Source organism: Quercus lobata, chromosome 2, assembly GCF_001633185.2.
Source record: "Quercus lobata isolate SW786 chromosome 2, ValleyOak3.0 Primary Assembly, whole genome shotgun sequence".
In the NCBI taxonomy this organism is placed as follows: Eukaryota; Viridiplantae; Streptophyta; class Magnoliopsida; order Fagales; family Fagaceae; genus Quercus; species Quercus lobata.
The window spans coordinates 94049310-94073326 of NC_044905.1; the positions used below are offsets into that span (position 1 = coordinate 94049310).

A 24017-nucleotide genomic window follows, 5' to 3' on the forward strand; every position below is an offset into this window, starting at 1 on the left:
TAAGCTGACTTGAAAGAACTTCTCTGGATCAGCGTCAACAATCACCTTTTCTAGATTTTCGCATTTTACCTCCTCAGTTGGCTCATTACCGAGCAATGCCGGAGTGGCTGATTGTTATAAGTCCTTTCTAGTGGAGGCCAAGGGCCTAACACTAGGTTGGTGTGAGATGGCAGCCACCATGCACTGTCTGGCCATGGTCTGATTCCCCACAATCTTTTTGACCCGGTCTTCCGATGGGTATTTCACCTTCTGGTGAAGTGTAGAAGAGACAGCCCTTAGGGCATGAAGCCAAGGTCTTACCATAATAGCTGTGTAAGGTGAATAGGCATCGACCACAATGAAATCTACCTCCACCACATCCGAACCGCTCTATACGAGCAATCTGATCTAGCCCCTTGGTGTAATAGTCTTCCCCTCGAAACTTACTAAAGGGGAATCGTGCGCCGTTAGGTCTTCAAGTTTTAAATTCAACCCCCTGTACAGGTCTAGGTACATTACTTCCACAGCACTGCCCTGATCTACCAGTACTCTCTTCACATCAAACCCCCTAATCCTGAGTGTAACTAGCAGAGCATCGTTGTGGGGTTGGATGGTTTTGATCTTATCCTCATCCAAGAATCCCAGCACAGGCGAGGCTTCTTTCCTGGCCTTTTTGGACTCTCGATCGTTGTCCTCGGTGGAGAGCCGAGCCACAGACATTATTCTGGAAGGATAAGAGTCGGTCCTTCCTGGAGTAGCAAGGATGACATTTATCGTGCCCATGGGAGGTCTTAAAGATATATTTCTCTGGGGCTCTTGGTTTGTCTGGCCTGGATGACCACTGGAAGGATGCAAAAGGTGCCTGAGTTTCTCTTCTCGAACCAACTGATCCAAGTGGTTCCAAAGGTTCCTACAGTCTTCTATAGTATGTTCGTGGTCCTGGTGGTATTGACAATACAGACTCTGATTGCGCTTTATGGAGTCTCCATCCATCTTATTTGGCCACTTGAAGAATGGCTCATTCTTGACTTTCTCTAAAACTTGGTGTACCGGTTCTCTGAATACGGCGTTAACCGTCTGCGTGCTGACTGATCCTGATTGCCCTGCGAAATCTCTCCTCGAATGGTTATTGTTGTATCGTTCCAACCTGAAATCATTCCTCTTTTGGGAGGATGATCTTCTCCTTTCCTTTCCCTTGCAGTTGGTCCTCTTCCACTCTTTTGTATTTGTCAATCCGATCCATAAGTTGACAGACGCTGGTGATAAACTTACCAGTCAAGGATTTCCTCAAGTCATGCTCGATAGGGAGACCACTTTTAAAAGTGCTGATGGCGACTCGTCAAAGTTGCTGTCCATCTCGTTGTACATTTCACAATATATGTCTGAGTATGCTTTTAAAGTTTCCCCCTCACCCATGGATAATGACAACAACGAAGTTAGAGGCAGAGGAGCCCTGCTGTTCGTAATGAAACGAGAGCTAAAGGCTTGGGTGAGCTGCCTGTAGGAATCTATGGAGTCCGTTTTCAAGCTGTTGAACCACCTTATCACTACGAGTCCTAGGCTGGATGGGAAAACCTTGCACATCAAAGCTTCATTCTGAGAGTGGATGGCCATTCTTTGATTAAACTGGCTCACATGCTCTACGAGGTCCATTCGGCCATTATAAATGGTGAATGTAGGTTGATGGAAACGTCGAGGTAGCCTGGCCCCTTCTATCTTGTGTGTGAAGGGTGACTTAGAGATCTGATCCAAAGCTTTATTCATGGCATCATTACCTAGGCCCTTACTAGATGGGCCCTTGTGTCTCCGTCTATGACAATGCTCGTCTTCATAAGAGAAGGTCTCGCTTAGGGGAGTTCTCGATCTCCGCCTGTAACTGCCGTCCTCTTCATCATTAGATAATATATTGGAGCTGGAAGGGGACCGCCTTTGCTATGCATAGCGCAATCTCTTTTTCAAGTCGTCTATCTCTTGTTGCATGGCTTGATGGTTGTTTTGTCTCTGGGATATGCGACTGCCCACTTGAGAGGGGCTCTTGTTCGTCTGGGTGACATGCACACTCCCCTCTAGATTCTTTTCATTTTCCTGATTTTGTTCAAGTTCAGGGCCAGGGAAATTACCCTGTCACTGGGACCCTCTGGGTTCTGTTCGTTGGGGACTTGCCTGGCATGGGTTTTCCTAGTGTAGACCTAATCCTTCCATGTCTAACTGTTGCATTCACTAACACACAAATTCTTCCCACAAACGACGCCAATTGTAGGGGCAAGATTTGGCGCCCAAGCCCAAATGTATGGAGTCCTGGTATAATAAGCCTAATATAATGAATTTGTAGAATATAGGTCAAAGAACTAGATCTTAATGAGTTGGGCAATGGCTAATATTGAGTTAAGAGACAATCAAGCACAAATAAAAGACATTGGTGTCAATAGATTTTTAGTCCGAGGAGGCCAAAGTTTAACATAAACTAAATAAACTGATCACAATTGAATATTAAGATTGTTTAGTATGCTCCAGTCTTCTCTCTCCCCCCTTTTTCCACCCCCAGTCATGGGGGTTCTTCCACATTATATAGCTTCTTTCTAATCATATGGACCTTATACTTGTTGATCATCTGGATCCCTACTTGAGTACCCATCCCATCAGACGCCCCTTTCAACCTTTTGTGAGTTGTGGCAGTTAAGGCAGCACTGTTCAGGGGTCCTTTCCACATTAATGTGGCCAGAAAAGTAGTTACAGTGCATTTAATGTGATGGTAGTAGCTTTTCCTTAGATATTTTGAGTTTTCTTCCCTCTCACATGTTTATGGGGCACATTTCAATTGTTAGAGTACACACTTAGTCTGCATTGTCGTGTCCAATGAAGAATTCTTCCTCGGACCTCCTTCCCTTCATCCCCCACTGATGAGACTTTTGATGGAGGTCATTTAATAGTTATCTTCTCCTCCTCCTCGGACTTGTTAGTGTCTTCGGACAAGGCTCAAGGCCCAATACATTATTTTGGGCCCTAGTCCCTACACAAATAATAATAATATATGAAAAGAAATTTATTATCAAATAAAATTGGTTTTTGAGGGTACAAAATTCTAACAAATCAAACAACATCAATGTTAGGAGGTTTTATTTCTTTAATTAGCAGTGAGGAAGGATTAGAGAGATAATCCTTCAATCGTCCCATTTTGTTGGCTACATCCAGCTTGCTTGGTCTAGTTAAAGGAGTGAACTCTGTGCACATAAAAGCATTTTCAGCAAATTAGGAAAATTTTTGTACTATTTGAAGAATGAACAGTGACTTTTACTTTTTAGCTACCCATTTTTTCAAATACACTTTCCAACAGATTCTCTATCCCATTTTCTATCTCATTTAAATATTATTTCTTCATTCATTATTTATTCTTTTTTTAATAACTACACATCTTCCAACATTTTTTTATTCAATACCTGATTATTATAATAGGAAAAAAACTTCTGAAGAATGAATGGTAGCCCATCAGACTTGATGAGCGTAGTTCATGAGCCAAAAAAAAATTCCAGGTATAGAGAGTTTATTGGAGACCTATTTTGTGGGTTTACTCTCTATAGTAGAGAGGATTTTTTGTTTAGCTCTCCTATTAGAGATGCTCTAGACCAAACTCAATCATTTCTAGAATTACATCTGTCCATATTTTGTGGTAATGCTTTGGCACGGCTGATGGTGTGCACCTATCCAAAGCATGTTCAACTATGGGATCCATCTTGTAGGGGAAGTCACTCTTAACCCATTCATGCAAGCTTGAGCCTTCATCAATAAGAACTTCCGTACGGCGTCTTCCCATTACGATTTCTAAGGCCAAAATGGGGTTTTACCCCATTCTCACAAATTTTCCAACATTTTGCCCTCTTTCTCAAACTATATTAGGGAAATGCCTCGGTTTTGAAACTCGACATTGCCATAATCGAGTTTTGCGTAAAACTCAATGATATGATAATCGAGTTTGTATGAGACTTTTGCCATGCTGGCTCACCAGCGTGGCATTTTTTTTCCGTACATAACTCGATTACTATAAAATCGAGTTATATACTCGATTATAAAATTATCGAGTTATAAAGCAAAATTGATATCTTTAAAATCGAGTTATGCTCGTGTTATACCATTACATCTCCTCCCATTTAGACTGTCATGCTTTCAATCTGAATTGAATTCCACTACTGCTCCACAGATCCACAGCTACTTCCAGACTGAATTGAAATCTCTATCACCTCAGGTAAAAAACCCATACCAGAATTTTATGACAATGGTATTTTCATTTGATATTGTACTAAATTTATTTATTTGGGTTGAATGAGTGTTATGTGAGTTCATTGGTGTGATTTTGGTTGTTTGTTATAGTAAATTTTAATCACAAGAGAATGAGAATCTTTACCATAGCAAGAAGTAATCAACTATATACCTTATTTTTCTTAGATTGTTATAAGATGGTTAGTGAAATGAAGTAGAACACATAATTATAAGAGTATGATAAGTAGCATTTATGGTAAACTAATATCTCCAATAGTCATACAGGAAGGAAAATTTCAACAGAAAAGGAATCAAAAGTAAAACAATAAATAACATTTGTGGCTGAGGAATCAATGGTAAACTAAGTATCCATTAGAATTGTCTTTACAAATTAAAAACAAATCAAACAAATGTAATTAGTACTCAACAAATCAAAATAAATTTGACATTTGAATTAAGTTTCAATTTTCTTGTAACCATTTTCACAATCAAACACCATCGGTTTTAAGAGGCACTTCTTCAATTGGCAGTGATGAGGAAGTATTAGAGAGATAATCCTTCAACCTTCCCATTTCATGGGCTACATCCGGCATGGTTGGTCTAGTTGAAGGTGTGAACTGTGTGCACATAAGGCCAAGCTCAATCATTTCTAGAATCACATCTCTCCATATTTTGGTGTATTCCTTTGGCATGACTGATGGAGTGCACCTATCAAGAGCATGTTCAACTATGGGATCTAGCTTATGGGGGAAGTGACTCTTAACCCATTCATGCAAGCTTGAGCCTTCATCAATAAGAACTTCTGTAGGGCGTCTTCCTGTTACAATTTCCAATAAAAGGACCCCAAAACTATACACATCTCCCTTAGGTGAAGGGCTTCTGCCCAATCCATATTCTGCATTTGGATAAATTGATTAAAGAGCACAATCAGTATGATAGTAAAAAAATTATTTATTATTTTGTAAATGTGACACCAATCATAATCATTGTCATATCAATTTGTAAATAATATTTTAGTAAAACAGTAATAGCATTAGCAGTTTCCTTAATTTATTTTATCCTAGTATGATGCATCATTTCCTTAGAAGACTTTCGGTGTAATGGAAAACGGGTACCAAGACATGCAATACGTTGTAATTATTGCTAGCATTGTGAACAAATAATCTTGTAGTATAGTGAATACTATGCTTTAACCAATAAGGTCCTAACTCATTAAATTATTATTCTTATCATTTTACTCGACTTTACAGAGAACTCTGTTGATGAGAAGTATGGGGCTATTCAACGTTTAAGAAGGAAAACCAGCTGACTAATTAATTTTGACAAATCATTTGGTGTGCAGAATGTTGAAAATATATAATTTTTTTGCACAAACCAGCCAAGAAGTGTTGAACTGAATGATATAATAAAGATTTATGACTTGCTCATACCCTTGTATACAGCAAATATGTACGGGTAACCATATTGATACATAAACACTATGAAGAATTCTAACTACAAAACTAACACATAATCGCATGAGGAAAATGTAATTATATTTAATTCTAGGCTTCCAGCTTTGGCAGAAAAATACTTACCAGGAGCTATGTAGCCAACAGACCCGCATAATAAGCCACTTGTTGAGTAGATGGATATTGTTTCCTTCACATTAGCACTCTCATCTCCCCCTTTAACCAGCCTTGCAATTCCAAAATCAGTTACCAAAGCTGTCAAGTCATCATCAAGAAGAATATTGCTCGGTTTTAGATCACAGTGTACAACTTTAACTGGAGAATGATGGTGCAAGTAGGCCACTCCTTCAGCAACATCACTGCATATGCTCACTAGCTGTATCAAATCCAGCCCACGTTTCAATCCATGGCTTGGGTAGAGATGCCTCTCCAAGCTTCCGTTTGACATCAGTGGAAGAACAAGAGCCTTAAAGTCTGGCCTACTGCAAATTGTGATTATCCTTATTAAATTCCTGTGCCTTGCCCTCTTTAGGACTTGGCATTCTCTCTTAAAGCTCCATGGACTTTCTCTAGCCATCTTTGTATCTAGAACCTTTACAGCAATTCTTGTATTATCACGAAGAACTCCCTTATAGACATGACCAAATAGGCCTGAACCAATTAGGCTTGAAGCACTAAACCCGCCAGTGGCTTCATTGAGTTGCCCATATGATATTCTTGTTGGCATATGCGGAACTTTTACTAAAAAAATAGCAATGGATTACAAGGTTTTTTTTATTTTGTGATGCAGAGCTGCTGCTCCTGCACAATGCTAGGCAGATTTTTCTGATCTGCATAAACCAGTACAATAGCACTTATTTATACTTGAAAGAACCTTCTAGACTTCTAGATACAAGTAACTGTCCCTTAGGAACACAGAACACCAACAGACCTGAAATACTAACAGCCATCATCTAGAAATTTCTTTATTAAAATTACAAATTAATTCTAACACCCCCTCTTAATTTGTAATCTTTAATTGCTTCTTGAACCACTCCATTCTGTCAACTGTAGCTGCTTTGGTGAGAACATCTGCTGGCTGATCATTGGTACTGACAAATTGCAGTTGGATTTCACCTTCACCAACCAAGTCTCGAATAAAATGGTGCCTAAGCTCAATGTGCTTTGTCCTTGCATGAAAAACAGGATTCTTAGTCATTGCAATAGCTGACATATTGTCACAGCAAATAACAGTAGGTTCTTCAATTTTTTGTTGCAAATCTGAAAGTAATCTCCTTAGCCAAATAGCTTCACATGCTGCATCAGTTGCTGCAATATATTCAGCTTTGATTGAAATGCTTGCTCCAATGGCTGGCTTGAAAATCTGCTCATCCTTCCTTCATGTGCTTCAAGAGACCCCATCAATTCATACATGGTAAGAACTGATAGATCTTTGGATTCTTCTATTGCTGCTACTACATGATCAAATTTTTGAGGCAAACTCCGGAGTATCTTCTCAACAAGTTTCTGCTCTTGAATAGTATCTCCATAGCTCTTGATTTGATTAACAATCTCAGCAACTCTTGAATTGAAATCTTTGACAGATTCTGTTTCTTTCATTGTCAAATTATCAAAGTCTCTCCACAAATTTTGAAGCTTAACGGAGATGGCTTTTTTTGAGCCTTGAAACTCCTTTTGCAGAATCTCCCATGCATCTTTTGCCTTTTTAACACCAAAGATTCTAGGATAGATAGACTTGCTTACCCCATGATGAATGATCCTCAAGGCAGTAGCATTTTTCTTCAATTTCTCCTTGTACTCCTTTTGATTTTCATCAGTCCAGGAAGAATTTCCAGTTCCAGGTGGGTCTTGGAAACCATCTTCAATCAAATCCCATAGATCTTGGGAAATGAAAATGGTCATCAATTGAGAGCTCCAGTAGTCATAGTGTTCTCCATTGAAAATAGGAACCTGGTTTGTTGAATAAGAAAACAAGACATCTCCAGATTTGGCATCCATGGAGATTAACTAAAGAGAGGTTTAAAGCTGGCTGAACAAAGAAAAATCAGGTGCTGTATAGGCTGAATAGGTTGAATAGGCTGGCTCTGATACCAAAATTTGTTGGCATATGCGGAACTTTTACTAAAAAAATAGCAATGGATTACAAGGTTTTTTTTATTTTGTGATGCAGAGCTGCTGCTCCTGCACAATGCTAGGCAGATTTTTCTGATCTGCATAAACCAGTACAATAGCACTTATTTATACTTGAAAGAACCTTCTAGACTTCTAGATACAAGTAACTGTCCCTTAGGAACACAGAACACCAACAGACCTGAAATACTAACAGCCATCATCTAGAAATTTCTTTATTAAAATTACAAATTAATTCTAACAATTCTAGGGTGCTTGAGGTCCAAGTCCCCTCCATTGAATATTTCCAACTGTGATTGGATTCTTGACTTTTGTACAAGGCAGTACCCAAATATGCACAAAATGAGAATTGAAAATAATGAGAGAAGAACCGACAAAATAAGCATAAGATGAGAATGTCTGTTCGAGCACTTTGGCATGCCTTCTATTGAGCCACAAAGGCCATCATTTCCAAGGAAAGAGTCTATGGTGAGCAATGAAAATGCTCCCTCGATAGATACTTTTCCAGAGATTTTGTTGAAAGAGAAGTTCACATGCTTGAGAGAAGAGGACATCTGCAGAGATTGCGGTATCTCTCCAATCAATTGGTTCGAAGTCACATCAAGTGTTTGAAGATAAGGCAATTGCCCTATTGAAAATGGAAAGGGGCCTTCTAAAAAGTTATGTGAAAGGTTGAGACTTTCTAGTGCAGTGCAGCTTTTGAGTTGTGTTGGGATTGTGCCAATGAGATTGTTATAGGATAAATCTATAGCTAGCACCATGTCCATTTTACTAAGCTCTAATGGTAAAGGCCCATATAAGTGATTGCTAGACAAATTCAAGTATAACTTCAAACTCCTCAACCCTGCAACTTCACTAGGAATCACCCCTGAAATCTTGTTGTGAGAGAGGTCTAGAATTTCTAAATTGACACATTGGCCTAAACTTGGTGGTATTGTTCCTGTAAGCTGGTTTTGATAAAGAATGAGGCTTCTTAACTGGGGAAGGTTTGCAAAGCTATTTGGAATTGGACCTGATAGCTTGTTTCTCGATAAGTCTAGAAGTCCTAGGTGGGGAACGTAGCCAAGAACCGGTGGGATCTCACCAGAGAGTGAATTATTAGACAAGTAAACCCTCTCTAGCTTTCCCATTCGACATAGTTCAGGTGGGATTGAACCATTCAATAAGTTACTCGACAAGTTTAAGAGGTTAAGATTCGCAAGGTTTGAAATGTGAGGTGGAATAAATCCATGGATAAGATTCTCACTAAGAATAAGCCTTAGAAGATTGGTAGAAAGATCACCAACAATGGGAGGTATTTCCCCACCAAGGTTATTTCCTGCCAATTTGAGTTCTTTGAGGTCAGAACAATTTACTAAGGAAGCAAAGAAAGGTTCAAGGTTGTTGTTACCATGATGGCTAACAAAGCTATTGTAGGACAAATAGAGTATTTGTAACCTTGGCATTTCAAGTACAATCTCTGATGGTAGCTCCCCAGTTAACATATTAGACTCCAAGTCCAGCCATTGAAGTTGTGTGGAATTTGAAAGGGCTCGTGGTATATGTCCCACGAGCCTATTCGACCAAAGCAAAAGAAAACTCAAATTTTCAAGCCCACATTCATTCTTAAAGGGGATTTCTCCACTTAAAGAATTGTTAGTAAGGTCAATATACCTCAAGGATAAAGACCCATTACAGAAAAGTGATTCTGGGATTTCACCTTGAAGCTTGTTACTTCCCAAATCAAGATATACCATTTTGTGAAGAAACCCCAAGTGGTAGGGAATTTTTCCTTCAAGAAAGTTCCATGACAAGCTGAGTTGTTTAAGCTGAGTGAGAGAGCCTAACTCTTTTGGAATAGGACCTTCAAAGAAGTTCATTGACAAATCAAGAATAGTCAAGGAAGAAAGATTGGCTAGTGATGGGGAAATGGTGCCACTTAGCCATGTTGCATTGAGAATAAGCTCTGTGACACTGTCACTTGCATTGTTGCAGCTCACTCTTGCCCAGTTGCAAACGTGAACATCCGAAGAGTTCCAATTCTCAAGGACGTTTCCAGGGTCTGAAACAATCTCTGACATGAAAGAAAGCAATGCTACTTTGTCATTCATAAGCTGAGAATTTTGCTCACCAAAGACACCAAACAAAACAACAATGACCAAATATAGGAAATTGTACATGGAAAATTTACAAAAACCCATTGTGGTATTGATTTATAAGGAGAGGGAAAGATGTATGTGTGTCCAATGTTAAGAAGGAATTGTAATGCGACAAAAAATTTGTACCCTTGGGAACTCTAATATTTTGTGCCTAACTGCCGTTGAAGGAGAAGATGTATTTATAGCCACAAAACAAGTTTGGAATTATGTAATGACACATAAGCAACGTTAAGATTCGGGTAGCAAATGCAATGGTGGTGTACATGTAAGCATTTACCAAAAAAAAAAGCGTACATGTAAGCACTTTTCCACGTACCCATTAAGTGTAACAATTATCACACATGACACACCCATTGTTGCACACATTTCCAAGTTCCAACACACTCTTTTGAAACTTTTTTAATAATAATTTAGATTGAAATCATGTTTTAAAAAACACAATTTTAAAGGGGTATGTATGAAGTTGTTAGAATTGTAGAGCCTAATTTGTGTTTAATTCGAATTATGACCCAATTCGATATAAAGTACTACAATTTTCTAATAGGAGATTTTCTAAGACTTGGGCTTGGTCGGCCCATGGCTAAAAATTTGTTGTCAATTTTTGGCCCATTGTGAATCCTCTGTGTGGGATATAAATGCTGTTATGTCAAATTAAAATTTTGTGTATTTTTTTAGAAAGAAAAATTGCACTGTTGCATCTTATATTTTATCCTAAAAATAATGAAATTACTGCGTGGACAAAGGCAAATTACTAAACCAAATAATTTCTTATGTTACGTGATTGCCTTGTGTGTATATTATTTTTATATATGTTTTTGCCTCTCATATATTTAGAAATTTGTTTGTATTCCCAAAAGGAATATGTGCAATTGAGTGTGTCTCTAAATTTAACCACTCATTAATATAATATTGTTCTTTGTGAAACATGTGGGTTCTTTTTTTTTTTTAATTGAAGAATAGAAGAACATGGGTTTCTTTGTGAGTGGTGAGTTTGGACTAATTTAGTGGATGATGTGCTGTTTAGGAAGATAATGTAGCATAATAGGCACGCTTAGGGATGGTGATTTGGCATTAATTGGGGGTATTGGTTTTGGCGCAATTGTCGTCTGAAAGTGATGATTTTTAGCGCTACGTTGATGTCAGTTCAGAAGTTGATCCATAGCTTATTTTATGTGTATCATGCATTGCACTCGCAAAGATGTAGCAGACCATGCAACTAACCTACTAAAAGAGATTGATGTGGTGGTAAAATTAGAAGTAGAAAACTAACTGTAAGGACAAAAGTCAAAAAGGAAAACTAATTAAACACAAAGTGCATTTACTCTGAGGTCATATATATATATATATATATATATATTTTCCTGAATGTTAATGTTCTCTGAGTGATTACATAGTTGTATGCTAGTTGATAACAATAATCCTCCATGACCCCTTATTGCACACATGATGCGTGTGCATATATATAATTTTGGAGGTGGATTTAAGAATAGGAGAAGATCACAAGAAAAGGGATGGTTGGTGGCTCGATCTTTCTTGCAAAGAAAGAGTAAGCCCTCTTCATGTGATCAATCCTCGGTTAAAGACACTTTGATGGTTAAATTGATGCTCTGGTTTACATATTCAAACAATGAACAAGACATTTCTCAAGATTTTTTCACATATCTCTTCCCTAGGGGTGAAACACCTTTTTATATCTACTAAATTTATCTATTCCCTACCTAAAAACATCACCTGAAACCAAGCTTTTTAGAGTATATGTTTGCCTTTTCAACATATGAATAAATCCCTTCCTGCCTTTCTATTTGATACAACATGTGTACAACAAATTACATGGGAACAATTGTTCCCCCACTTCTTCCCCTCACACAAAAAATAAAAAAGGTACAAAGAAAACTCTTGATTTTGCATCCCTAAGATGACCTCTTAAAATTAGCTCCTACAGCAAAGAAACATTTGCTGCAAATATTTCATCTGCGTCAATCTTTCCCTCAAAAAATCAACCAATGTAGTAGTATAAATTTTCATTATGGAAAATTTCAGCCAACAGCCTCCTGAGCAAGCTGCATGCCATAGCCTTCAATCCAAAACCAGCTTGTTATGCTATGATTTTAATCACTATATCATTATCAGGACAAGAGTCCCAGCAGTATTTGCAGGAAACAGCATGGATCCAATTTGGAGAAGAATAGAGATAATTTAATTAAATTTTGTTTGATATTTGGTTGCTTTAGTCAAGTTATAAGTTTTAATTTGTCCAATCAAGTTGTAACAATTTTGCACCTCTTACTTTAAAATATTGGTGTAAAGAAATCAGAAATTTCTAAAGAACATTTTAAGAGAAATCCATATTTTCATTTTATACTATATTTTTAAATTGGAATAGATGGTGATGAAATCTTAAAAAATCCAAAAGACCTAGGACTAGAACTCTGCAGCTTGACATTCAAATAACAATTATATTATGTTTCATTTGTTTTGAAGTAAGATATTTTCATACATGAAATATTTCACTTACAAAAAATTTTTAATAAAAAATTTTCTAGTGTTTGATATAGCAAGTAAAATTTTTTTAAGCAAACCTCCAAAATTAATAACTCAACCACCGAAGCTGTTTAAAGCTTTGCCTGAAACTACGGTTGGAAGTCTTTGGAGAAATCACTGTTTATATCGGCAGGGCCCAAACTTTTTGTTTTCATCTACCATTGGACAGTGCACAGAGCACTTGACATGGGTTTGTTGGTCCCTTTTGCCTAGGGCCGGCCCTGAGTGCAAAGTCCAATCCACATATATGATATATTTAATTAGATATGTTTGAAGGATTGTGGTATTTTAAAGTTTAAACATTAATTTTACCAAAAAAAAAAAAAAAGTTTAAACATTAAACCCCTTGAAGTCTCCTAAATCAACATGTATCCTATTTCAATAAGAATTTTGACAACGTGAGGTTCAAGAAATAGATAGTTATCGCGCTAGGTTTTATTATTACAATTGGATTAGGAGATACTAAGGCAGCAAAGGTTATTATATATAATATATATAACACAGTTTGGTATGGTTTTTCAAAGAGAGCCGAAACACAGCCAAGCCAAGGAGAGAGAGAACTGCGCTTGTGAAAAAGAAAAAAATTAAGAAAGTTTTTATTTTTTATTTTTTTTTATAACTGTGACGGGAAGATCTCAGGTAAATTATATAATATTACTGTATTTGATGTGAATTTTTAAAAATTTAAATTTATGATGTTTATTGTATGATAATTGCTCCAAGACACACATCAATTTACTGTTGATAGAAACTTTGGGTGATAATATTTTGGAGGATTGATTTTCTTAATTCACACACTGAAACAAGACTAGATTGAAACCCAATTTCAAGCCAAAATTTTTTAAAGCCAGCTGTAGGCCTGTAGCTAGAGTTTATACTTTATAGTTGTTTTAATTAAGCTTATTAGTCGATTGTTATATACTTATATGTAAAAATGTCTTTCTTTTTTCTAATTAAAAATAAATACAATCAGACAGATAGTATAGAAATCTTAAAATAGATACAGCCATATAGGTTAATATTCACAACAACGATCTTTATATGCATGACATTGAACATCCTAGAACAGCTAGATTTCATAGGTGATTTTTTTTATGAGTGAACGATGTCTATCAATTTTTCTATTACTTTTGTTCTTCATACATACATGAATACGTTTAATGGTATCATAAATTTGTATCATAAATATGGTACGCATTTGCATCTCGAGATTTTGGAATTATTTTTATGACTAATATTTGGCAAAGCAGGAGTAGCCATCAATTATAATGGAGCACAAAAGAAGAAATTTGAGCAATAACATGAATGATGGAGTTGGTGCCATGGATCGAATCTCAGAATTGCCCAAAGTCATCATCCATCATATTTTGTCTTTCCTTTCCACAAAAGCTGTTGCAAAAACCAGTCTACTTTCCAAGAGATGGAAAAGTTTTACGATTTCATATCCTGTTCTAGATTTTAACGAGAACTACTTTCAACGCTTAGAAAAAAATGAGATGCACCAACCATATCACACTTGGGGGACAGATTATATGCCATTTAGGCCAAAATATCCAGAATTTTCCACCAGAGAAGATGTCATGCATTTTGTGAATAAATCCTTACTAAAATTTTGTGAGCAAAAGATTTGCATAGACACTTTCAAGCTTCAGGTGAGCTTTACTAACATGGAAGAGGCTCTTGTGGACAAATGGATAGAATGGGCGGTAGAGAATTGTGTCAAAGTGCTTGAAGTCAGTGTCAGAATGAAAAACGAAGAGAGGTATATTTTGCCACAAATAGACTTTTCTGCCAACACAATAACAGTATTGAAATTATCAGGTTGTAATTTGGAGCGTCCCGTTAATTTGAAGAATACTATAAATTTCTACTCTTTGAAAGAACTGTCTTTGCGACGTGTTTATGTAGTCGAAGAGATGCTTCATAATCTGATTTCTCGCTGCCCTTCAATTGAGAATCTCAGTCTTATTTATTGTTTGGGGTTGAAAAAATTTCAAGCCCTTAAACCCCTGAAATATTTTTGCATTTTCCCGACATACCGACTTTTTGAGTCGGTTTACGTTGAAGGATCAAGCCTAAGATATCTTCGTTATGAGCATCCTAATGGGAGGTTGGGTGAGATCAAGGTGAACGCTTGTCAAAATCTTGGAGTATTATACTTAAAAAGTGCAAGCATCACTGATCAGTGGCTTTATGATCTCAATACAAAATTCCCCCATCTTCACTCTTTGACTCTATTTTCTTGTGATCTGTTGGAAAAGGTTCATATTTCAAGCCATTCGCTCAAGAATTTTACGTTGATTAAAGGTTGTGAGCTACGGGAGACAGAGATTGATACCCCTAATTTACAGAATTTCATAGTTGATTATGGTTTTAAGAGACCTTTTCCTAAATTGTCTTTTAAGAGCGCTCCATGTCAAACAACAGCTAAATTTCATTTAGACAGCAGGATGCAACTCAACACTGATTGGCTCCTTGAATTGAGGGAATTCCTTGAAAAACCAATCCAGATCAAGACTTTGTTCCTGCATCTGTTTGGGAAGGTAAGACTAGATAAGTAAGCTAGAATTTTATTTATTTTCGTTATTTTGGTGGCTTAAAAATCTAAATGTTTTTGCATCTTGTGTTGCTAATGAAGGTTAAATGTAACTTGGATGAATTTATTCCAACTCCACCCTATGACCTCGAGATTTTGAAGCTGCAGTGTGAATTGTCACCACGTTCTCGTTATTCAGATTATGTCGATGCTTTGCTTTTAACTTGTCATCCTAAAACTTTAGTCGCCTCATCTAATTCTAAAAAAGACTTTGAAAATGTATATATACTTCTTTCTTTTTTTTATTTTTCTCCCCTCCCAAAATAAATCTTTTTTTTTTTTTAATGTCCATAGACATGCTTCATGTAAATTGAATTGTGCTTTGAATAACAGTGTATTCACATTGTTTTTCTAGTTACTTCTTTGAAATTAATTAGGTTTAAATAGCTTTGATGCACCTGAAATGGTTCACAATCCATATGTTGAATTTTTCTTTTATGATGGTTACTTACATCATTTTGGTAACATCTTGGGGGATGTGTTTGAACTTTTTTGCGCATTCAAATAATTTCCAAATAGCTTTTGAAATGTCTTTTTTTTTGGGGCGGGGGGGGGGGGGGGGGTGGTGGGGGGGGGAGGAGGAGGTAGTGTTAAAATTCTAAAATGTACTTTTGACTATTGCCTGGTATTAACTATAACACTTGGTTGTGAGAGTCAGTTACACCATACATGTGTGGATGTGGCAAAGAGTTTTTAGAATTTATATTAACTACTCTCTACTTGAATTACAGTTCTTATGTGGTAGACTATTGTATGGAGAAGATTCAAATTGTTGCTGCTCTACTAGGATCCAATGCTGGATGCACTGCTTAAAAAACGTTATAATTGAGAAATCCAGAAGGAATGGAGTTGAGATGTCTCTAGATCAGGATACCTTATTTGATGAATTGAATAAAGAAGAGGAAATTCAGTTTAAATTATTATGGTAACCATAATAACATTGTGAGATAGTGATGTTAGACATGAATTTGGATTAAGTGATGTATAGTTAAATTTTTGGTATTATTCAAGAGGTTGTGTTGTTGTTTTTAATATTATTATATATGACTTCTTAAATGTGGTTCCATAAATTCTAAGGTTTAAGGAGAGCTCATCGAGTAGCTTCTTATATATTACATCCAAAACATTGAATGTGCTAGAAATAAAAAAGAAAAGATGTTTAAAAAGTCAAGAAAATAGATCAAAGTTTTTGTTTAAATTCTTCATCTGCATGCTAGGCGCCCAAGTTATTGAATCTTTAAAAAGTTTTTATAAAATATGTCTACTACATTGAATATTTTATATTAGTTTCATGTTATTCACGTAAATATGTCTACTACATTGAATATTTTCTATTAGTATACTTTCTTTTGATTTGAAGTTATATGCCTATAGAAACTATTGTGATCTGTTTGGATTGAAGAGGAAGAAGAAAAATAGAGTAGAGTAGATAAGAAATGACCCAAAATTAACTTATTTTTAACAAATTCTACTCTACTCCCTTCCATTTTCCCTCAATTCAAATAGGCCCTTAAGGAATCCTTAAAAAGAAAAGATAAATAAATAAATAAATAAATAAAAATAGGAACTAAAAAGTAAAAATCCTTTTAAAATGCGCATAGAGCGTACAGAGAGGGCTACACACAAATGCAATCACAATAGCAGCTCCAGTTGGTTTAGAATGCAGGCTATGCAGCTCGCACATTTTGGTTACTTCTCTTTTTTTATTTTTGTAAATGCACCGGAAAAATACTAGCAACTGCTGGACAGTCACAATAGTAGAAAAACAATACTGAGAAAGCACATTTCCTTAGTCTCATGTACATATGACACATTAGCACTAATATGATGGGTCTTATAGTAAACGTGTAAGAGAACCTAAAAAGAAAGTGAAAAGGAAATTTTTACAAAACATGGATCAATACAAGAGACAGCTCCATAAAAGAGAATTTAACTTATTTAAGTCATCACTTCATGTGTAAGCAGGGCTAAGCATGGACCCAGCCCAGTTGGCCCACCCGACCCGATCCAACCCAACCCAAAAGGTCCTGGGCGGGTTTGATGGATGCTCGAGTCAGGGTCAGGATCGGGCCAAAGACTCGGGTTTATTTCGGGTTCGGGTCAATCCGACCTGACCTATTAATATTTTTTTTTTTTAAATTTGGTTGAATTCATTTTGGTATTTTCAACCTTGAATTCATTTAAGGTTGTATTACTGTGGTTTTTACTCAATAATAATATTCTATCTTTTCTCTCCAAAAAAAAAAAAAAAAGGACAATTTAAAATAGAAATAAGTGAAATTCAAAAAGCTATTAATTAATTTATAATAAAAATTAGAAACCAAAGCCATAAATTTGGTTGAAAAAGCACTAAAACGACAATTTCCTTTATTACAAATAGGAAATGAAACTAAATAAATTTGTTTAAATGGAAAGAAATTAATGTATTTAAGGATATATGATATTTGTTTCAATGTATAAAGTATTGTAATAAATCAAAGAAGGGTAAAAAAGGCAGGAGCAAGTTAAGGAGTAATATTTCTCATTTATGGACATATGTATTTAAGAAAAAAAAAATTATGATGTTATATTCTGAATATGGTGTTCTAAAAAAATTATTCCTAATATATTTTTTCTTCTTAACTTAGAATGTTTCATAAATTATTTGCCAATCATAACCATCTTTTGAAATTTTCCTAATACAAACCTTTTGAAAATTTAAGTTATCTTTTGAGTCTTGTCTTCCTCAATTAAATCTTGATTCCAAATTTGAATCCTATTTTAAATTTGGTCATTCATGACAGATTAGGAATTGGCTAAACTAAGCTACTAACTTTTTTAAGTCAAACTTAAATTCATTAATTAATGAGAAAATCAAGTAGTCTAAATGTATTCTAAAATTTCAAAATTATCCCTAATAGGGATGTAATTATATATGCTAATTTCCTTTTTTTGCTTTTACCAAAATTGAAGCTTTAATTAGATCAATTGCTTTTTCGGATTAGTAGGTTGCTAGGTTCATAATTTTATAAACTTGTTTAGTAAATTAATTGGGAATAAATATTTTGTTGGGTTGGGTCGAGTTCTTATCTAGAAGACCCGATTTTATCGGGACGGGTTACAGGTGGCCATGAACTGACCCTACCCAACCAGATCTCAGTCCTATTTCAGTCAACTCAGTTTATTCGGCTCTCTAGTCCTTTAATTAGCCACCTGAACCGAAGTTTCGAATTTCAAAGGAAGAAGACTTGTATTCGACCAACTGGTTAGATTTGGTTGGTTTGGTCAAGTCCCTAGCCCGCTAGACGGCCCTAAATGCTACATACACAAATTATTATACAACATTTTTACAAATTGCTAATGTAGCTTTAGTGTTTTCCAAATAATTATTAGTAAGTAACAATGTGATATTAGTGGTGGGATCGGGCTAGAACTAGTAAAAATTTGTCACATTAATAATAATAACAAATAATTATAACACTAAAAAAAACTAACAGAAACATTATTAAAACTAGTGTGTAGCCCCATGCATATACATGAATACAATTAAAAACAATCACAATTAGGCTCTTTGGTTTGTGCATCCAATAATTCACTTGCCACAAAAATTAAAAACTTAGATGGATGTGTGGCTAAAAATTGGATTCTAATTGAAATCCAATTTATAATTTAATTGGATTTGAATTGTTCAATTTTTATTCTCAATAATTAATTTGGTACAAAATTGGGAATCCAATTAAAATCTTATTGGATTTTCTCTGAGCTTTGACAATTAATATATATGGATAGACTAGCCTCTAAGTATGCGCATAACTCTTCTATTTTTTGTGTAAAGGTTAATAGTGTTCATTAATCATAATTCGAAGTTGCTACATTTTCCAATCCCAAAAATATCTAGGGGGTGTGATGATATTTATACCAAAAAATTATTTCACTTACAAATTTATAAATCTTATCACGCCCCTAGGTATTTTTGTAATTGGAAAATGTAGAAATTTCAAATTATGATGAATGAACACTATCAACCTTTAAACAAAAAAATGGAAAAACCTCTGAGCACGCGCGTAAGCACATGCTCAAATGCTAGTTTTTTTTTTTAATTTTTATTATGTAGACGCATGTTTATTTATTTATTTACATTGGTATTTTATGAAATATCAATAGATATAGCCCAATCATCAATAGATTACACAAGAAAAAAAATTAAATCAAAATTTTAATTTGTTTAATGTGTGGATGATTTAAGCTAAGTTTAGTTAATGACCGGATGATACCTAACAATAGAAAATGAATACATCCACCCTTTTACACTTCAAAATTTAATATTTTTTTCAATCCTCGAGTCAAGTATGGGTCAACTCCAAACCGACCTTTAAATTTTATTTGCTTCCATGCATGTCTTCTACATTTTTTTCTCGTCCAATCATTCCAAAGCAACCCGCTTTTTGGTGGTCTGCGATTTGAAAAGGTGCGAGTTTGGAAATCTTACCAAACACCCAAAATTGAAAAAAAAAAATGCAAAGCACTTTGGGATTTCAAAATCACGCTTTACGATTCAGAAATCTTACTTGCGTTTTGAAATCGCAAAGTTCTTTTTTGCATGGTTTTAAAAACCGAACCGGGCATCAAACCGTTTTTTAAACCGAATCGGTTTTTGATCGGTTGTTGGGGGTTTTAACCGAACCGGACTGGCTCCCAGTTCCCGGTTGAACCGGTCAGTCTGGTCTGATTTTTAAACTATGCTTTTTTCTCGTTTTGACATTGACGATGCACTCCAACAACAGGTCATTTATTCTATTTGCTTTTTAGTGGATCCTAATTTGCTTTTTATGAATGTTTCAGTTAACGTTATTCTATTCCACTAGATTGATTTCAATTTCACCTTGCCAAAAATCTAATCTTTAATGCTAAGTTATATATCATCTATTTCAGTATCAGTTTCTGAAAAGTGATTTATGTACCAATTTTGCAGAATTAGTTGCTATTTATGTGCTATGAGAATTATTAATCTTCAAATTGCAACCTTTAGTATGAAATACACTTCAATTGGTCTTTTTCAGTTTCTCAAAAAAACCAAAAAAAAAAAAAAATTTGTTCTTTTCTTCAGTCAAAAGCAAAAGCAAATTGTTGGGTAAGGAAAGTAAACTCATGAAGCACAGGATCATCTTCTAGGAGGTCTGGTTGTCCTCGAATTCAACTGCCAAACTCCCAAATTCCTAGCATTTGGTATCAAAGCAAGGTCTTTCTTGGTAATGGCTGAGACACGTTCCACCACTGCAGCAACTCAGGAAGCTCTTGCTTCACTTAGAACTGCATCAAATCATCACGCTAAAGAAATTCAAGGGATGCGAACCATCCAAGAAGTGCATAATACACGTACTTTGAACGAGATGAATCAACAATTGGCTATTCTTGTACAGAGGGGTGGTGGTTTTGATTAAGGGGGATTGCCTCAGTCTCCAACAAATGGGGAATCCTGATATGCTAATTCTTCAGCATTGACTTTATCTCATCCTGTGAGGTTGGAATTTCCAAGGTTTTCTGGTGAGGGTCCTGCAAGTTGGGTTTACAAGGCCAACCAATATTTCAAGTATTATAATACACCAGTTGGGGAGAAGCTGATGCTAGCCTCATTTCACATGGAGGGAGAGGCTCTAGTATGATTCCAGGATAGTGAGGAAGCAAGAATTTTTGTTGATTGGGAGTCATTGCTTCAAGCCTTGCACATTTGATTTGGTGCCACTGCCTATGATGACCCGATGGAAACACTCACTAGGCTAAGGCAAACTACTTCAGTGTCCTTATGTAAAGCCCAATTTGAGGTTCTGTCTAATATAATCAAAGGGTTGTCTGCTGCTCACAAGTTATGTTGCTTTCTTAGTGGATTGAGGGATGAGATAAGGTTGCTAGTGAGAATGCTCAATCCCAAGTCTTTGAATGAGGCTTTTGGTTTGGCTAAGATCCAAGAAGAATATAATTGGAGTTGTAAGAAGAATTCTAAGGTACAAGTGGATCAAGGAAAGCCTTCCATTTAGGTGTTCCTCCTAAAACTCCTTCTCTACTGGAGTCTAAAGCTAGGTTGCCCATTAAGAGAATTTTCCCTGCACAAATGGAGGAGAGGAAGAAAAATGGGTTATGCTATAATTGTGATGAGAAGTGGGGTCCTAGCCATAAGTGCAAGAATGCCATGCTGTTCTTTCTTGATTATGTGGAGTTGGCATAAGAAAGCAATTCTGGAGTACAAATTACTGAATTGGTGGAGGGTGGAAGTCCAGATCAGGTTGTGCAAGATCAAGAAGAAGCTGAGATTACCCTTTATGCTTTAAGTGGCACTCCTACCTCAGGAACTATGAGGGTTATGGGAAGGATTAGACATAGGTGTTTTGTAATTCTCATTGATTCAGGAAGTACTCACAACTTCATTGATGCTACTTTGGTTTCACAGTTGTATCTTCATGTTGATACTTCTCAAATTTTAGAAGTGAAGGTAGCCAATGGTGATTTGATTAAGACTCAAGGTGTTTGTGAGAAAGTGCTAATCTGGCTGCAGGGGCATAAGTTCTTGGTACACTTGCATGTGTTGCCAATGGGGGGTTGTGATTTAGTCTTAGGAACTCAGTGGTTGGGTACTTTAGGAGTCATTTAGTGGGATTTTAAGCTGCTTACAATGAGTTTCTACTATGCTCACAGGCAGGTTTTGTTATAAGGGTTAAGGAGTGTAGGGTCTCAATTGCAAGATGGTGACAAATTCTTAAGAGAGACAATGAAGAGGGGATTGGTTCTACATATCTCAATTCAGTCTCAGTTGCTGTCTGCAGATTGTCAAGTTCAATTGCCTGAAGAAATTGCTGCTTTGTTACTAGAATTCAAGTCTGTGTTTGCTACTCCTATGGGGCTACCTCCTTTAAGGGATCATGAACACTAGATCAGCTTGAAGGAAGGAGCTCAAGCCATTTCTTAGAGGCCTTACAGGTACCACTATTATCAAAAAAATGAAATTGAGAAAATTGTTAAGGAATTGTTGTCTGTTGGGTTTATCAAAAATAGTAGTAGTCCTTTTGCCTCACCTGTTCTTTTAGTAAGGAAGGATGATGGCTCTTGGAGAATGTGTATTGACTATAGGGTTTTAAATCAAGAAACCATTAAGGATAAGTACCCTATACCTGTCATTGATGAGCTGTTGGATGAATTGTTTGGTACAACTGTGTTTTCTAAACTTGACTTAAGGTCTGGTTACCACCATATTAAAATGAAAGAAGAAGACATCCCTAAGACTACCTTTAGGACTCATGAGGGTCATTATGAGTTCTTATTGATGCCATTTGGCTTAACGAATGCTCCTTCAACCGTTCAATCTCTCATGAATTCCCTTTTTAAACCCTTTTTAAGGAAATTTGTTTTGGTCTTCTTTGATGACATTCTTGTCTATAGCAAGGATCTGGTTGATCATGTGGGACATCTACGTTTGCTGTTAGAGACCTTGGTTAAACATCAGTTGTATGCTAAGAAATCCAAATGTGTGTAAGGAAGTAGAGTATTTAGGGCATCTCATTTCAGGTGAAAGGGTAAGGACAGACCCAAGAAAAACTACTGCTATGCAGCAGTGGCCTATTCCCAAGGATGTGAAGGCTTCAAGAGAATTCTTAGGTCTAACTGGCTATTATAGGAAGTTTGTGAAAGGGTATGAACAGATTGCAGCTCCTCTAACTACCTTGTTAAGGAAAGATTCTTTTGTTTGGACTTATGAAGCTTCTCGTGCTTTCCAACTTCTCAAAGATGCCATGTCTAACCCACCTGTGTTGGCCCTACCAGATTTCACCAAGCCCTTTATTGTGGAGTGTGGTGTTTCTGGGTTAGGTATTGGGGCTATCTTAATGCAAAACCAGAGGTCAATTGCCTTTAACAGTCAGGCATTGAAGGGTAAAAACCTTGCCCTTTCAACTTATGAAAAGGAATTGTTAACATTGGTGGTGTCAGTGAAGAAGTGGATGCCTTATCTCCTAGGAATGCCTTTTGTGATCAAGACAGACCATCAAAATTTGAAATATTTGTTAGAACAAAAGATTGGAACTCTTGCACAGCAAAAGTGGATCACAAAGCTTCTTGGTTATGCTTTTATAGTTGAACATAAGCATGGGAAGGAAAATTTGGTTGTTGATGCTCTATCTAGAAGGGTGGATTTCTTGGATGTTACTACTGATATTGATGGTGTTGGCACCTTGTGCATTATTTCTTTTCCTAATCCCACTTGGCTGGATGACCTCAAATCTAGTTATGTGACTAATCCTACTGTTTAGAAAATCATTCAAGCTATTCAGTTTGGGCAGAATGTTCTTGTTGGTTTTGCCCTTTGTAATGATTTACTACTTTATAAAGGCAAATTGTATTTGGGAGGTTCTGCTCAGAATTTAAAGGTTATTGTGTTGCAGCAGGTACATGCCAGTCCTTTAGGGGGTCACTCAGGGTATTTGAAGACCTTTCATAGGCTCAAAAAAGACTTTTATTGGACTGGTATGGTAAAGGGTTTGAAGTAGTTTGTCAGGGAGTGTGATGTTTGTTAGAAGTTAAAGAGTGATACTTGCTTCCCTGCTGGATTGCTACAGCCCTTATCTATTCCAAATAGGCCTTGGCTTAATATCAGTATGGATTTTGTGGAGGGCTTGCCTAAGTCTCACCTGAAGTTAGTGGTGTTTGTTGTGGTGAACAGACTTACTAAATATGTTCACTTTATTCCCTTATCTCATCCTTACACTACTGCCAAAGTGGCTAATTTGTTCATGCAGTTTGTTTTCAAATTACATGGTATGCCCTCAACCATTGTGAGTGATGGAGACCTAGTTTTTGCATCTAAATTTTGGTCTAAACTGATGAAATTATAAGGGATTAATTTGGCTATGTCATCTTCTTATCAACCTCAATCGGATGGCCAAACTAAAGTGGTGAATAAGA

General features: G+C 36.2%; 3 protein-coding genes across 3 annotated transcripts; 1 reads left to right on the plus strand and 2 right to left on the minus strand.

Annotated features, from left to right (window-relative positions):
* Positions 1–387: 387 nt before the first annotated feature.
* On the minus strand, positions 388–3790 carry LOC115973871. Its single transcript, XM_031094108.1, has 3 exons — positions 3629–3790; positions 1392–1911; positions 388–1235 (listed from the first exon to the last, which is right to left on the minus strand). The coding sequence occupies exons 1-3, from the start codon at positions 3788–3790 to the stop codon at positions 388–390; spliced, it is 1530 nt and encodes a 509-aa protein (XP_030949968.1).
* A 931-nt stretch (positions 3791–4721) lies between these two features.
* LOC115973872 (putative leucine-rich repeat receptor-like serine/threonine-protein kinase At2g24130) lies at positions 4722–9994 on the minus strand. Its single transcript, XM_031094110.1, has 3 exons — positions 8043–9994; positions 5811–6400; positions 4722–5128 (listed from the first exon to the last, which is right to left on the minus strand). Exons 1-3 carry the CDS (start codon positions 9992–9994, stop codon positions 4722–4724), a joined length of 2949 nt encoding a protein of 982 aa, XP_030949970.1.
* Positions 9995–13761: 3767 nt separating this feature from the next.
* Positions 13762–20509, plus strand: LOC115973873. Its single transcript, XM_031094111.1, has 3 exons — positions 13762–15036; positions 15132–15308; positions 20228–20509. Exons 1-3 carry the CDS (start codon positions 13762–13764, stop codon positions 20507–20509), a joined length of 1734 nt encoding a protein of 577 aa, XP_030949971.1.
* The last annotated feature ends 3508 nt before the right edge of the window (positions 20510–24017 follow it).

What these genes read in the sequence shown, in the direction of transcription:
- LOC115973872 (XM_031094110.1), bottom strand. Translation starts at nt 9,994, where the DNA reads ATGGGTTTTTGTAAATTTTCCATGTACAATTTCCTATATTTGGTCATT. An exon ending in AGAATTGTTAGAATTAATTT is followed by an intron (nt 6,401 to 8,042) that starts GTAATTTTAATA and finishes TATGCCAACAAG; the next exon opens with AATATCATATGGGCAACTCA. An exon ending in TGTTGGCTACATAGCTCCTG is followed by an intron (nt 5,129 to 5,810) that starts GTAAGTATTTTT and finishes ATCCAAATGCAG; the next exon opens with AATATGGATTGGGCAGAAGC.
- LOC115973871 (XM_031094108.1), bottom strand. Translation starts at nt 3,790, where the DNA reads ATGGGAAGACGCCGTACGGAAGTTCTTATTGATGAAGGCTCAAGCTTG. An exon ending in ACCACAAAATATGGACAGAT is followed by an intron (nt 1,912 to 3,628) that starts GTAATTCTAGAA and finishes CGCTATGCATAG; the next exon opens with CAAAGGCGGTCCCCTTCCAG. An exon ending in GTTGTTGTCATTATCCATGG is followed by an intron (nt 1,236 to 1,391) that starts GTGAGGGGGAAA and finishes GTTTATCACCAG; the next exon opens with CGTCTGTCAACTTATGGATC.
- LOC115973873 (XM_031094111.1), top strand. Translation starts at nt 13,762, where the DNA reads ATGGAGCACAAAAGAAGAAATTTGAGCAATAACATGAATGATGGAGTT. An exon ending in TCCTGCATCTGTTTGGGAAG is followed by an intron (nt 15,037 to 15,131) that starts GTAAGACTAGAT and finishes TTGCTAATGAAG; the next exon opens with GTTAAATGTAACTTGGATGA. An exon ending in CTAAAAAAGACTTTGAAAAT is followed by an intron (nt 15,309 to 20,227) that starts GTATATATACTT and finishes CATGAAGCACAG; the next exon opens with GATCATCTTCTAGGAGGTCT.